This window comes from Coregonus lavaretus (genome assembly GCF_964263955.1).
Source record: "Coregonus lavaretus genome assembly, chromosome: 24".
Classification (NCBI taxonomy): Eukaryota; Metazoa; Chordata; class Actinopteri; order Salmoniformes; family Salmonidae; genus Coregonus; species Coregonus lavaretus.
The window spans coordinates 8,040,654-8,055,740 of NC_140011.1; the positions used below are offsets into that span (position 1 = coordinate 8,040,654).

The window sequence follows — 15,087 nt, forward strand, 5'->3', positions numbered from 1 at the left end:
ATACACAAGAAATGTATGCACGCATGACTGTAAGTCGCTGTGGATAAAAGCGTCTGCTAAATGGCTTATTATTATTATTATTATTATTAGTTTGGTGTCTCTGCTCTGGTGAGATCTGTTGCTCCATAGAGGAATGATGGTGACCCATGGGAACACATGGCCATTTTCCTGTTGTCGGTCTGTCTCTCTGTGTTTCTGCAGGCGGGAGTGAAGGCCAAGAAAGCCACAGAAGCCTACAAGGGCCTTGTGGAGAAATACGCCACAGCCAAGTCCGAGTTTGAACAGAAGATGGCTGAAACTGCACAGGTGTGGGTTTGTGTGATTTAGTTATTCTGTGCACTTTCTAGTACCACAGGAGAATGTGGTTGTGTGTTTCTTTTTTTGTGTGTGTGGTGTACTGTACTCTTATGTGCTTTGTGTGCATGTTCTAAGGGCCTCGCTGTGTGTGTGTGTGTGTGTGTGTGTGTCCACCGCTCAGTATTCCGTGCTGTGTGTGTTCTGCTTTCCATGCCCTTTATCATCTTTAAAGCTTGTTTTTTCCTCCCTAACGGAATCATTGTGGAAAACTCTGATTGGAACCATCTGAACGACTGATTAGATAAACTCCAAATTAAAATCAGATCAACAGAATTTGGCCCTCCATATACTCCTGCACCGCAGCGAGCCACACAGCCAAACTGGTTTGAGTTAGGGGAGCGTTTCTGTTTTCCCCCAGAGAAAACAGCAGGACAGCTCTGCTTCCTAAGATCACAGTCTACGGCTCATCTCAAATTCAACACGTTCACATGACTTAGAAGCACGGCGCGGGCACATGTGTTCTGTGACGTCACTTGCATGTGTGTGTTTCGGGTTTGTGGCTCTTATCTGTCTGTCTGACTCTGTCTGAGTGTGTCTGGAGGCTGACGTGAATGCTGGGGGTTTATGCATGTGTGCTCATCTGTGAATGAACTCTGTGTGTCATGTGTTTGTGTGTGTGTCCACTAAATGTGGTAGTGTTTGCTGGCGCAATCATGGATGTGTGTGTGTGTGAGAGAATATGAAATTGCCTATATCTATGCTTGTGCACATTTTACGAGCTTGTGAGCGTGTGTGTGTGTTTATGCGGTCATGCACGCTCATCTTCCCCTCTAGCCACGCTGTGAATTTGCAGTTTTATGATTATTTATAGTCATTCTCCTCGGTTTACCCCAAACTCTCTTCAGCCAGAGCCAGCCCTAGATGGGAGTAAACACCAGCATTTAGAGCCCAGCCACACACACACACACACACACACACACACACACACACACACACAGAGACCGCTCCAAACCCAGAGACCAGAGATGAGCCTGCTCCGTGTATCTCATGGCTGGCCCACCCTGGATAATTGGCACCTTGTGCTCCAGGGGGATCTGTGTTGGTGTGCCTTCGTTTCCAGACCACCCAAATAGAGACAACACACACAAGAAGGAAGTGGCCAGGGCACAAAGAGGAAGTCTTTAGGGAAATGTATGCATGTGTTTTTATGAATCCAAGAGTAATCCTCCTGCGCGGTGTTTCCTGCATTGGACACGGTGCACATGTTCTGTTGTACACATACTCTTTGAATTCCTCTTTTCGTAACCCGTGACAGAGCCCAGAGTTTTTCCTGACCTGGCCTGACCAGGAAAAAATATGTGTCTTAGTTATATAGGTTATCTATAAGCTACACACATGCACACCAAGGCACATTGATGCTGTTCTGGTGGCCCGTGGTGACCTAACGCCCTACTAAGACACTTTATGTTGGTGTTTCCTTTATTTTTTTTAACCTTTATTTAAGCAGGGAGTCATGCTGAGACCACGGCCTCTTTTGCAGATGAGCCCTGCATCAACACATCAATAAACAACAATTACACTATAGGCTACGTAGCCTATCTATATACACATCAATTACACAATACATGGAAAGCAAACACGAAAAGCAAAACACAATCGTATGAAACAAACACATTCTTCAGTAAAAAGGCCCTCTAACAGCTGCCTGAATTGCTTTAGAGGCACCAGTTCCACCAACTTTAAGGAGTTTTGGAATTCATTCCACACGAGAGGCGCAAAAAAAACTAAAAGCAGATTTACTTCACTCGGTGGAGATTGAATGGATCTCCAGGGTTAGCCATCCCTGAGTTCGGGTCTGGTAACTTATACGTCTGAAGGTTAACATGAGGTAAGGTATGGCCGAAGTTTATGCAAGAGTGCTTTATAGACATTGAGTGTGCAACGCATCAATATACTAGTCTTTAAATATACCTGCTTTCTGCAGGGCAATAAAGGCTTATTGAAGCTCTGATATAGCCTGATCAGCTGTGGGGGCAATAGTATACACCACATTGTCATCTGCATACAAGTGAAAGTTAGTTTTTTTTACAGATAAACCAATATTGTTCATGTAAATAGTGAAATGAATCTGACCAAGAATCGATCCCTGTGGAATACCCTTTGTTATGTCCAGAAAACCTGATTTTAACACCACCAGTAAATACACACTGTGTTCTGTCCTTTTAAAATAATTTTCAAACCAGCTACACACAGTCAGGTCCAGGCCAATTGATGAAAGCCTCTGAATAAGTAATGAGTAGTCCACAGTGTCGAAGGCTTTAGAGAGGCCAATAAAAAGGGTCGCACAGTGTTTCTTCTTATCCAAACAATTAAGAACATAATTTGAAATCAAAGAAGTAGCAGAAATGGTTATATGACCTGGTCTGAAACCTGACTGGTGTATATTTAGTATATATTTCGTAGATAAATAGAATTAAGTTTAGTATTTACCAAGGATTCTATAATTTTTGCTAGGCAAGACAGTTTGGAAATGGGGCGATAATTATTTAGGTCACACGGGTCACCACCTTTCTGAAGGGGGGAGTGTATATATATTTGCAGACCCAAGGGATGGTACCTGAAATAATTGTACGGTTAAAAATATGTGTTAAAGATTCTGCGATCAGAGGAGCAGAAAGCTAAAGCAAGAAATGATCAAGTAAATCAGCCCAATCAGATTCTTTTTACGTCCATCTTTCGCAAGGCGTCTAACACATCACAAATAGAAAGTTGTTGAAATGAAAATAAAGATTCACTAGAGGCTGGGAGAGGGGCAGGTAGACAACTGGACCTGCAGCTTAAAGGACAATTCCACCCAAAAACGATATTTTGGTATTTGTTTCATTAGTCCCATTGTTGATATAGTCAAAATTCATTATATTATACCGGCTGTATTTTGAAAGTCAGATGAGCTCTTGGATACCATTTTTATGTGTCCAGTGTGAAGGAAGTTTGAGGTCTCCAGTCATTGCGCTAACTCTAGTTAGCATTGGCTCGTGAAACTACCTCTAACTTCCTTCATACTGGACACTGAGACATAAATTGGTATCCACAAGTTCATATGACTATGGGGAAGTATATAAAGGGCCTCATTGCCAAAATCCTGAAGTATCTCGTTAAGCTGCAGGTAACTGCATATTTACTCCAATGGACTGCCTGCCCCATCACCCAGCCTCTAGTGAATCTTTGTTTTCATTTCAACAATTTTCTACGTGTGATGTGATAGACGCCTTGCGCAAGATGGATATAAAAAAAAAAAAAAACACTTCCACTGGGGCTGTTTTTCCTGATCAGGTCAAAGGTCAGGGAAAACTCTGGGTCCTAACTCTTCTACTGGCATATTTTTTTTCCTGTAGTTTAGGTACACCTAAGTGTAAGTGGCTGATTTGCATATTTACTCCTTTGTGTTTTTCTTTCTGTGTTCAAGAAATTTCAGGACATCGAGGAGAGCCACATCGTTCACATGAAGGATATCATTCAGTCGTACGCACAATCTGTTGACGAGACACACGTTCAGATCGGAGAGGTGAGTCAACACGCACACACATACGTGCATTTACACACACACATTCCTGTGGGCGGGGTTGGGTTTGTGTCCTGTCCCCTTGCTCAGTGGGTTCACTGTGTGTCAGATGAATTAGTGGAGTCTTTGATCACTCTAATCGTTTAACTGAGAACCAGGAAGCCTTCCATTCAGCGGTTTATACCAACCAATTAAAAACTGATCAAAACTCCCTCTCAACCAATCTAAAACACCTTCAACATGCAACCAGAGGCACGGCATGCCAACTGTACTAGGCATCTCACTCTGATCTTACGAAGTGTGATTATTTTACTGTACATATAGTACTGAATCAGTGATAATTACAATGTTGATCATTCCAATTACAACATCATGTCATCACCCTTTTTTTGAACATCTCAAAGGTTTATCTTCTGTGGTAGATATTGTTAAAGAAATTCTAGAGGTTTTACTACTTGACGGAATAGACAACTCAAAAAGAAACTCCGCTCCACTGTGTTTGTACTGTGTAGTGGCTGTTGCTGCTGCAGTCCCAGAAGTGTCCACAGGGGGAGCCACAGCCCCACTCTACCCTAAAGCTCCAGTCTTACAATGCATTTGAACAGGAGAAAGACAAAGTTGCCTGTCTGTGTTAGCCTGGCTAGGCTGGGCTTAATTACAATAGAGCCTAAAGGTGGGTGAGTGCTATTCCAAACAGCTGGGAAATTACGCGCAGGCAGCCCAAGTAATTGTGATTCCGTGATGAATACCCTTTAAACCAGGCTGTGTGAGCAATCGAGCACCATTACCAAGTTGGAGGGATGGAGGGGAGGGGGAGAGGTGGGATCGGAGGAAGGGAGGGAGAATGTGGCCACTAATCGTGCAAGATACTGCGTCATCAGTTAGACCACAGACACTCAAACACGCACGCATACAGTACACTTACTTTACCAGCACTATAGACAAACAAATATACATACTGTCAATATACTGTACACCCGCACAGGGGCGTCATGCACCCATTATTTTAGAGGGGGCACAAAGTGCGTGGGGATGGAAAATGCTTTTTCCTGCAATCTAGAGCCATAATATTTTATGCTGAATTCCTTGTAAAGAAATATATATATAGTTTTTGCATAAGTTATCTAAGCATACCTCTTTATCTGTTCAATTGTCATTTCAATGAGGGTGTCATTCTGACTGTTGTAAATCACACATCTCAATATACTGCATTAACATGCCTATGATATTACATCCAAATGACAACACAGTACATGGGATCATAACATACATCATCAACACAGGCACATATCAGGGTATCATAATTAATCCAGAAATATCATGATATTATCATAAGGCGCCCCATTGACTTCTAAACCAAGTATATTTCTGCATATCTAAGCATACCTCTTGAGCGGTCTGTATCCTCTTGACTGGTGCTTTAAAAACATTTAAAAAATGCTTCTCTGCTAAAATCTGGGTAAAAGAGTGAAAGGAATGTGAGTCTTATTACTTTTATAATTGCTTGCTTTTCTAAAGTATAGCAACATTTTCAGCAGGCATGCCAGCTACGATAGATAGACAAGCTACTCTAACTTGATTGATAGCCTGAAATGGTTTGGTAGCTAGTTATGAGGTTGGGAGATAGGTTCCCAGTCTAGCTGGCTAGCTAAAGCCAACTTCATAAAATTGCTAGGTGGCTAGTATTACAGAGAAACAGCAAAAAAAAAAATGTTTTATTTATTCATCAAGAAGGAATCAGTAGGCTGCATAGCTTGATCAAATGAAGTTACAAACATACCGCCTGTGAATCCTACCCATCACCGGCAGCTAAAATAAAATCAAACGCTGTGTCTCTTTGCTCCGTTGTGCACTTTGGAAGGAACTACTTACTAGGGAGAATTGGGGGGGGTACCTTTTGCCTGGTCTAGTGTGCCCCCTCAAAGATACCACTGACAGATGTTTTTATAAATAATTATGATAAAACGTGGGCTTAAAAATGAATTTTAGTAATTAATTTAACATCGGACATTTTTTAAAACAGGGCAAATGGGACATGCCCTTGTGGCCCCTATGGGCATGACACCTCTGCACACGCAAATGGACATGGCACTGTCCACACACATGGTCAAGTACTCTTAAACAATCCATATTTTCCAAGCACATCAACACACTTAAATAATTCATACGGTCTAGTGACTCAAACACACACACACACACACACATTAACTGGCCAGGTGACCCCAATGTCTACCGACATGCAGACAGCCCCAGCTTGGCTGTTTGGCACACTGGCTAGCCTGGTGTTAACCTGGGGTCTAAACAGTGGCATGGCAGTCTGCATGTCTCAGCCCTCTACTCTCTGGACTTAAATAGAACCACGGAAGACCACTGCATGGGAAAAGAGGAGGGAAGAAGGGAGGAAGTAGAGAGGGGATGTGAGGCCACAGGGTACAATGTGGTTTGAGAGGAGAAGGTGGTCCTCTGTAGCTCAGTTGGTAGAGCATGCTGCTTGCAATGCCAAGATATTGGGTTTGATTCCTGGGACCACCCATATGTCATTTTCTTTGGGATAAAAGCCTCTGCTAAGTGGCATGTACGATTATTTATTCACTTATTCATTTATATGTGGACAATATAACTAAAAGTAATATTTGGTACTACTTCATTACTACTGCGTGTTTATTCGGGTTCATATTTTTACAACGATATGCCTGCGTGCTGTGCAGAGTCACAGGAGAGCAAGTGTGTGTGTAGTGTGTTTGTTGTGCGTGCAATGTTTGTATTTGTATGCAAGCATTTGTGTGTGAGGGAAGTGCCCTTGAGTGCGGATGTGTGTTTTGTTTGTGCATGTGTGAAAAATCACTGGCGGTACAGAGGGGTTGGAGGGGGGTTCTGTGTGTGTGTGTGTGTGTGTGTGTGTGTGGGAGACGCAGGTGATGACATTAGTGCATTTCCTTATGGCAGCAGCACACAGCGAGCGGCAGGGCTGCAGCACCTGACAGATCGCGTGTGCTGGAGTGAGCATTCGACCTCGCCACGGCCTCCCCTACGCCCAACCCCCCCGCGAGGGCACAGGGGGCTAATGCACTCCGCCTCGCCGGAGGGGCTCAGGAGGGGAGGGAAGGGGGGGGGGCAGCGTGTATGTTTGTTCATGATAGTGGATGGAGGGACTCTGTTGTGCTTACAGTATCACGCACATCTGAATCGTTTGGCGAGATGGCACAGTCAGTCAGATGACGAACAGGGACTATCTGGTCCTTTTACCCTTCCCCCGACACACAGGCACACACACAAACCACTGACATCCACACACACACACACACACACTGACATCCAAAACAAACAAACAAACACCATCCTTCCTGTGATAGCACCCAGAGGGCATCAGGAGACTGCTCTGTCAACAACAAATCTACCGACACAACAAAACCATACCAACATGTATTATGTAAGCCAGTCTCCACAGACCATTGAGACACATTGTACAGAGATGTTTTTTATTTTTTGAAACAGAGATTGAAGCAAATGCTGGGTAGTACAGTCTTTTAGAGGGAGTATACAGTGAAAAGCACAGAGCCATATTGTATGTGTCACTCCTTCTGAGCATTCTAAAACCAGAGACACCCAGAGAGCGGTCCCCAAGGACACGAGCTGTCACACACAACATAAGCCATCACACAACATAAGCCATCACACACCACACAGCAAATACACACACACACACACACACACACACACACACACACACACACACACACACACACACACACACTCTCCCCCCTTTCTCTCTGTCTCACACATGACTATCACAAACATACAGATATAGGCACACACACTCTCTGTCATGCACCCACACATACACTGCCCCATTTTTTTTCTTTTTCTTGCACCAGTACCTCCCAGTGTTACTACTACCACAGAGTGAGCCCTCAGTGGACTCAGTGAACACCCATGCAAGTGTGTCTTATTCCAAGTGTCTGTCACTCTGCATTCAGTTCTTCAAGTTCTTTATTCCTTTATTAATGTAATCCTAACTGGATTGATGCCATACCAGGGTCAATTACATGTGAAAATACTTGAGCTGAGCTTGATTTAGTTTGCCCTGTACAATGGAACCAATGGAATAGTCCCAAAAGTACAAACTCCAAGATAAAGATTCAGTAAGTCATATCAGAAGCTAGCAGATTCATTACTTACCAACAACAGCTGCAAATTCCAATAAAACTACATCACGTTTTGAAGTTCACTTTCCTTGCTTTGTCTAACACTATCATGAAACTAGCAAATTCCTTTTTTTGGGTCAGTGTGCGGTATTTTAGTTTCATAGCACAAACGTTTGTTAGCACATTTCTTACACTGGCTTTATCAAGAGAGGGAGCAGGCCTGTTCAGGGGGGTTGCCGAGCAACACGTGCCTTGGAGGAAGACAACGTTCTGCATAGCGCAACAAATTCCCATGATTTGTGAATCTGTTCGGACCGAACAGCTAGGTTGACAGCTAAAATGGCTTTGAAAAAATTTGATTTCAGCTAATAAGGAGAAGTATCTCACAAAATAACTACATTATGGCATTCACTAACCATAAACTAAACAAGTTATATATATATATACACTGCTCAAAAAAATTAAGGGAACACTTAAACAACACAATGTAACTCCAAGTCAATCACACTTCTTTGAAATCAAACTGTCCACTTAGGAAGCAACACTGATTGACAATACATTTCACATGCTGTTGTGCAAATGGAATAGACAACAGGTGGAAATTATAGGCAATTAGCAAGACACCCCCAATAAAGGACTGGTTTTGCAGGTGGTGACCACAGACCACTTCTCAGTTCCTATGCTTCCTGGCTGATGTTTTGGTCACTTTTGAATGCTGGCGGTGCTTTCACTCTAGTGGTAGCATGAGATGGAGTCTACAACCCACACAAGTGGCTCAGGTAGTGCAGCTCATCCAGGATGGCACATCAATGCGAGCTGTGGCAAGAAGGTTTGCTGTGTCTGTCAGCGTAGTGTCCAGAGCATGGAGGCGCTACCAGGAGACAGGCCAGTACATCAGGAGACATGGAGGAGGCCGTAGGAGGGCAACAACCCAGCAGCAGGACTGCTACCTCCGCCTCTGTGCAAGGAGGAGCAGGAGGAGCACTGCCAGAGCCCTGCAAAATGACCTCCAGCAGGCCACAAATGTGCATGTGTCTGCTCAAACGGTCAGAAACAGACTCCATGAGGGTGGTATGAGGGCCCGACGTCCACAGGTGGGGGTTGTGCTTACAGCCCAACACCGTGTAGGACGTTTGGCATTTGCCAGAGAACACCAAGATTGGCAAATTCGCCACTGGCGCCCTGTGCTCTTCACAGATGAAAGCAGGTTCACACTGAGCACATGTGACAGACGTGACAGAGTCTGAAGACGCCGTGGAGAACGTTCTGCTGCCTGCAACATCCTCCAGCATGACCGGTTTGGCGGTGGGTCAGTCATGGTGTGGGGTGGCATTTCTTTGGGGGGCCGCACAGCCCTCCATGTGCTCACCAGAGGTAGCCTGACTGCCATTAGGTACCGAGATGAGATCCTCAGACCCCTTGTGAGACCATATGCTGGTGCGGTTGGCCCTGGGTTCCTCCTAATGCAAGACAATGCTAGACCTCATGTGGCTGGAGTGTGTCAGCAGTTCCTGCAAGAGGAAGGCATTGATGCTATGGACTGGCCCGCCCGTTCCCCAGACCTGAATCCAATTGAGCACATTTGGGACATCATGTCTCGCTCCATCCACCAATGCCACGTTGCACCACAGACTGTCCAGGAGTTGGCGGATGCTGTAGTCCAGGTCTGGGAGGAGATTCCTCAGGAGACCATCCGCCACCTCATCAGGAGCATGCCCAGGCGTTGTAAGGAGGTCATACAGGCACGTGGAGGCCACACACACTACTGAGCCTCATTTTGACTTGTTTTAAGGACATTACATCAAAGTTGGATCAGCCTGTAGTGTGGTTTTCCACTTTAATTTTGAGGGTGACTCCAAATCCAGACCTCCATGGGTTGATAAATTAGATTTCCATTGATCATTTTTGTGTGATTTTGTTGTCAGCACATTCAACTATGTAAAGAAAAAAGTATTTAATAAGATGATTTCATTCATTCAGATCTAGGATGTGTTATTTTAGTGTTCCCTTTATTTTTTTTGAGCAGTGTATAATAGAAATTTGGGGACAAAACTCTAACTTACTCAACCTGTCAACGAAGTGCACGTCTTGACCCTATGTTTGTTGTGTTGTCCCTCTACAGGTCCATACAGAGTTTTTGGGGAACATGGAGAACACCTCTGTGGAGGGTTTGATACAGAAACTGGCTGAGAGTAAAGGAACGGGCAAAGAGAGACCAGGTAAGATGCCCCACATGCACAGACACACCTGCAATGATAGGAAAAACACGTGTCAATTTCTTAGAGGCCACTTCCTTGAAAGTGACTTCCTGTCTTTAAGATGGGTAGGGGCCTATGAGAGAGGGTTAGCCAATGAGAGCAGTAATGAGAGGTTGTAAAAGGCCATCTGACTCAATAGATGTCATCTGCTGTAAAGGTAGGTAGGTAGATATTTCACTTAGCATGTGACACCATGCAAACCGGGAGATATGTACATATAGGTGGGTAAAGTCACTAGGCAGCAGGATAGATAATAAGCAGCAGCATATATGATGAGCCAAAGGAGTGGATGCAGATAGTCCGGATAGCTATTCGGTTATCTATTTAGCAGTGTTATGTCATTAGGGTTGAAACTGTTCAGGTTCTAGACTTGGTGCATCGATACCGCTTGCCGTGCAATAGTAGAGAGAACAGTCTGACTTGGATGGCTGGAGTGTTTTTAGGGCCTTCCTCTGTACTGGGCCGTATGCACTACCCTATCTGGCGCCTTGCAGTCATAAGCCAAGCGGTTGCCATACCAAGCGGTGATGCAGCCAGTCAAAATGCTCTCAATGGTGCAGCTGTAGAACTTTTTGAGGATCTTTTCAGCCTCCTGAGGGAAGAGGCGTGGTCGTGCCTTCTTCACGACTGTGTTGGTGTGTGTGGACCATGTTAATTCCTTAGTGATGTGGACACAGAGGAACTTGAAGCACTACAGCCCCGTCAATGTGGATGGGGGCGTGCACGGCCCTCGGTTTCCTGTAGTCCACGATCAGCTCCTTTTGTCTTGCTGATGTTGAGGGAGAGGTTGTTGTCCTGGCAATGTCCTAGTGTCGCTCAAAAAGAAGAGGGAACTAACAAAGAGTCACTGACAACAACCAAAATGAAACAGGTGGGGTTTTAGGAGGGATTCTAAAAGACACTCGTGGGGGTGACCACTGAAAGTTGCATAGCAACAACAACTGGGACCTAAAAGACACCCACCATGAGCGCCGACTAAATTTGCCTAAGTAAAGGCAAACCAAAAGAAAAACCCACACCAAACTAAAAGACAGGAAGCAAACCAAAAAGGTGGAGCAAAACGAAATGAGATGAAGGTTTGTCTAGAAATCAAAATAGGGAGAGTCATCTGTTAACCCTCCGCATCTCTCAAGACAACTGGAGCACTGGGCCAGCCACTCTTAAATAGCACCTGGGCCTGCACAGGTGAAACACCTTCCCACAAATGAGATGGCAACCAGCACAGGTGTAACACATAATGACTAACGAGGTGACCAATCGGTGCGCCCTACGTGCTAACGAGCTATACGTGCTAAAGTCCATCCTCCAAAACATAAATGGAAAAACCAAAGCCTGTAACAGTGTTGGAGTCGTACGCAGCCTACCCTCACCACTTGGGGGCGGCCCGTCAGGAAGTCCAGGATCCAGTTATGAAGGGAGGTGTTCAGTCCTAGGATCCTGAGCTTAGTGATGAGCTTGGAAGCTACTATAGTGTTGAACAGCATTCTCACATAGGTGTTCCTCTAGTCCAGGTGGGAGAGGGCAGTGTGGAGTGCAATAGAGATTGCGTCATCTGTCAATCTTTTGGGGCGGTATGCAAATTGGAGTGGGTCCAGGGTGTCTGGGATGATTGTGTTGATGTGAGCCATGACCAGCCTTTCAAAGCATTTCATGGCTACAGATGTGAGTGCTACGGAGCGATAGTCATTTACATTTACATTTTAGTCATTTAGCAGACGCTCTTATCCAGAGCGACTTACAGACAGGTTACCTTGGCATTCTTGGGCACAGGGACTATGGTGGTCTGCTTGAAACATGTAGGTGTTACAGACTGGGTCAGGGAGAGGTTGAAAATGTCAGTGAAGACACTTGCCAGCTGGTCAGCGCATGTTCTTGAGTGCGTGTCCTGGTAATCCGTCTGGCTCTGCAGCCTTTTGAATGTTAACTTTTTTATTCACATCGGCTATGGCGAGCGAGATCACACAGTCGTCCGGAACAGCTGGCGCTCTCATGCATGACGCTTTGCCTGTTCGGCTAGTCGGAGGTCGTAGCGAGATTTCTAATAAGCATCCGGATTAGTGTTCCGCTCCTTGAAAGTGGCAGCTCTAGCCTTTAGCTCAGTGTCGATGTTGCCTGTAATTCATGGCTTCTGGTTGGGATATGTACATACAGTCACTGTGGGGACATCGCTGCACTTATTAATGATGCCAGTGACTGATGTGGTAAACTCCTCAATGTTATCGGATGAATCCCAGAACATATTCCAGTCTGTACTAGCGAAACAGTTCTGTAGCTTAGCATCTGCTTCCTCAGACCACTTCCGTATTGAGCGTGTCACTGGTGCTTTCTGTTTGAGTTTTTGTTTGTAAGCAGGAATCAGGAGGATAGAGTTATGGTCAGATTTGGGTGAGGGAGAGCCTTGTATGTGTTTCTGTGTGTGGAGTAAAGGTGATCTTTGTCGCCTCTAGTTGCACAGGTGACATGCTGGTAAAAATGAGATAAAACGTATTTCTATTACCCTGCATTAAAATCACTGGCCACGAGTTAGCGCCGCCTCTGGGTGTGCTTTTTCTTGTTTGCTTATGGCCCTATAAAGCTTGCTGAGTGCAGTCTTAGTGCCAGCATCGGTTTGTGGTGGTAAATAGACAGCTACGGAAAAGAAATGGTAACCCGGGCGAGCAAAAACTCGAGACTTCCTTAATGTTAGACATCGCGCACCAGCTGTTGTTAACAAAGAGACACACCCCTCCCCCCTTCATCTTACCCGAGGCAGCCGTCCGGTCTAGAGGATGAATGGAAAAACCAGCGAGATGTATATTATCCATGTCCTTCTTCCGAGAAACAGGATATTACAGTTCTTCAGGTCCGCTCTTTTGCTTCTTTTGCACCATCGTTTCCTCTTTTGAGTCCCGGGGATTAGGGCCTGGTCCGGAGTATGCAGAACGTCCAGAGCTGCTGGCTCGTTGAAGTAGAAATTGTCATCCAAATCGAGGTTAGTGATCGCTGTTCTGATGTCCAGAAGCTGTTTTCGGTCATAGGAAATGAGGGTGGAGATATTATATACAAAGAAAGTTACGATCAGTGTAAAAAAAACACACGAAATAGCAGAATTGGTCAGGACCCCGTAAAACGGCTGCTTTCCACTGCAGCGCCATCTCTAGGCACACCACACACCCAGGGCTCTAAATAAAATAAAAAAGATTGGGTAGCCCAAGAGACAAATATGTAACACTGTAAATACATTTGTTTATTATAAAAGCTAAAATGTTAATACGAATACCTGCCATTGCTTTTATTTCACCAGATATATGTCCTTTAACCAAACACAGATGAAGTTAAAAGGATAATTGAGTTGGTAATGGCAGGTGTAGTACCTCGGTCGGCCAGTATATTCAATGAGAGGAGGCAGCACTGAGCTAGCCTTCAACGGCACTTCCTAGAGCAGTGGTTCCCAAACTGTGGGGCATGCCTGAGTTCCTTTTTAAAGGAATGTCTCTCATTGCATACCTTGTCATGACACTCATTGCATACCTTACAGAGGTATTTATAACTTAGCAAGATGGTGACACACTGAAATTACACTTCCTGATCTTCAAACGCTCCACAGAATTCTCATAAGAAACAATGGGGTGACGTCATCGATGGCTTCGTCCATATGTTTTACAGTCTATGGTAAAAGCACTATTTTCCTATTGAGATGCATCACATTGAAAATTGTACACTGTCTCTTTTGAAAAGTCAGGTTCGCAATGAGGACATGCAAGAGATCTGTCATTCATTCATTTCTATGATCATTGATCGCCTGAAGAAGCAATACTTTTTCCTTTCTTTCTGTGCCCCCAAAGGTTTGGATATACTGGTAAAGTTATCAGGTTGTTAGCTAGCCAATGAGGGAACAAATGGTTAACGGTGCGTGAGTAGTTTTAGAATGGCCCACGACATGGTTTATGAATTTTTAAAATGAGGTCCTGGCGATCCGCTGGTAATGTGTCAGATCTTTTGACCTGGTTGGTCTAGAAGCAAGCCATTTTCCCTGTAGTAATGGTGCAACCATGATGCTAACGAATCTGCACTCGCTTGTTTCTCTAGGGCACTCAGAAACAACGGTACAGTGAAACCTTATCATTACATCATTACAACAATTATTATCTGGGAGATTTTCTTCATAGTCGCACAGTGCTCCCAAAATAAAACTCCTTGTCGCACAGCAAAATAGTTAATTGCATATGCTACCAAATTAGTCTCACTTTAGAGCCCTACACACACACACACACACACACTGCTGTGTTGAGGCTACAGACTGAACTAAGCAGCCAGAACCAAAGCTCTTCTGGAGGTCAGGAGCTCAACAAAGGCTCTTGTGTAAACTACGACATGCTACAGTAATCAAGGGAAATCTCTCCAAATGGTGTAACTCCTTCTCCCTCCCTCCCACTCGCTCGGTTGGTCTTGCACTCTCTCGCTCACTCATCTGTGTAAAACCTTGCGTGTCAGGAGTTTATTAGATCCTAATTGTTCTCAAAGCCAATCATTGTAGCCTAAAGAAAGTGGGTTGATTTATCATATAAATATGGCAAGGATAATGGGGCATCCTCATCTTTACCTTACACATCCTTCTCTCATCTCCATATTCATGAATAGCCTATACTATCCTTTTTACTACTGATGAAGGTACATGGTTATCTATGATTACAGCCGGTCTCGTGTTCTGTTAGGCATTGTGGCTTTCCCAGGGGCTTGCACCGCATCCCATCAGGTAGCCGACACAAAGGGCCCGACTTGGGGTGTGTTTGTGTGTATACAAACGGTGACCCTTGACCCCTGTGTCCAGACGTGGCATCCGGAC

At 44.7% G+C, this 15,087-nt stretch overlaps 1 protein-coding gene across 2 annotated transcripts in view; it reads left to right on the plus strand.

Annotated features, from left to right (window-relative positions):
* LOC311100031 (F-BAR domain only protein 2-like) overlaps positions 1–15,087 on the plus strand; it is a 93,893-nt gene that overhangs the window by 36,286 nt on the left and 42,520 nt on the right. For both annotated transcript variants that reach the window (XM_084140764.1, XM_084140765.1), the window contains exons 6-8: positions 202–306; positions 3,764–3,862; positions 10,127–10,223. In XM_084140764.1, coding sequence (XP_083996890.1) covers positions 202–306; positions 3,764–3,862; positions 10,127–10,223 — 301 coding nt within the window. The remainder of the gene's footprint in view (positions 1–201; positions 307–3,763; positions 3,863–10,126; positions 10,224–15,087) is intronic.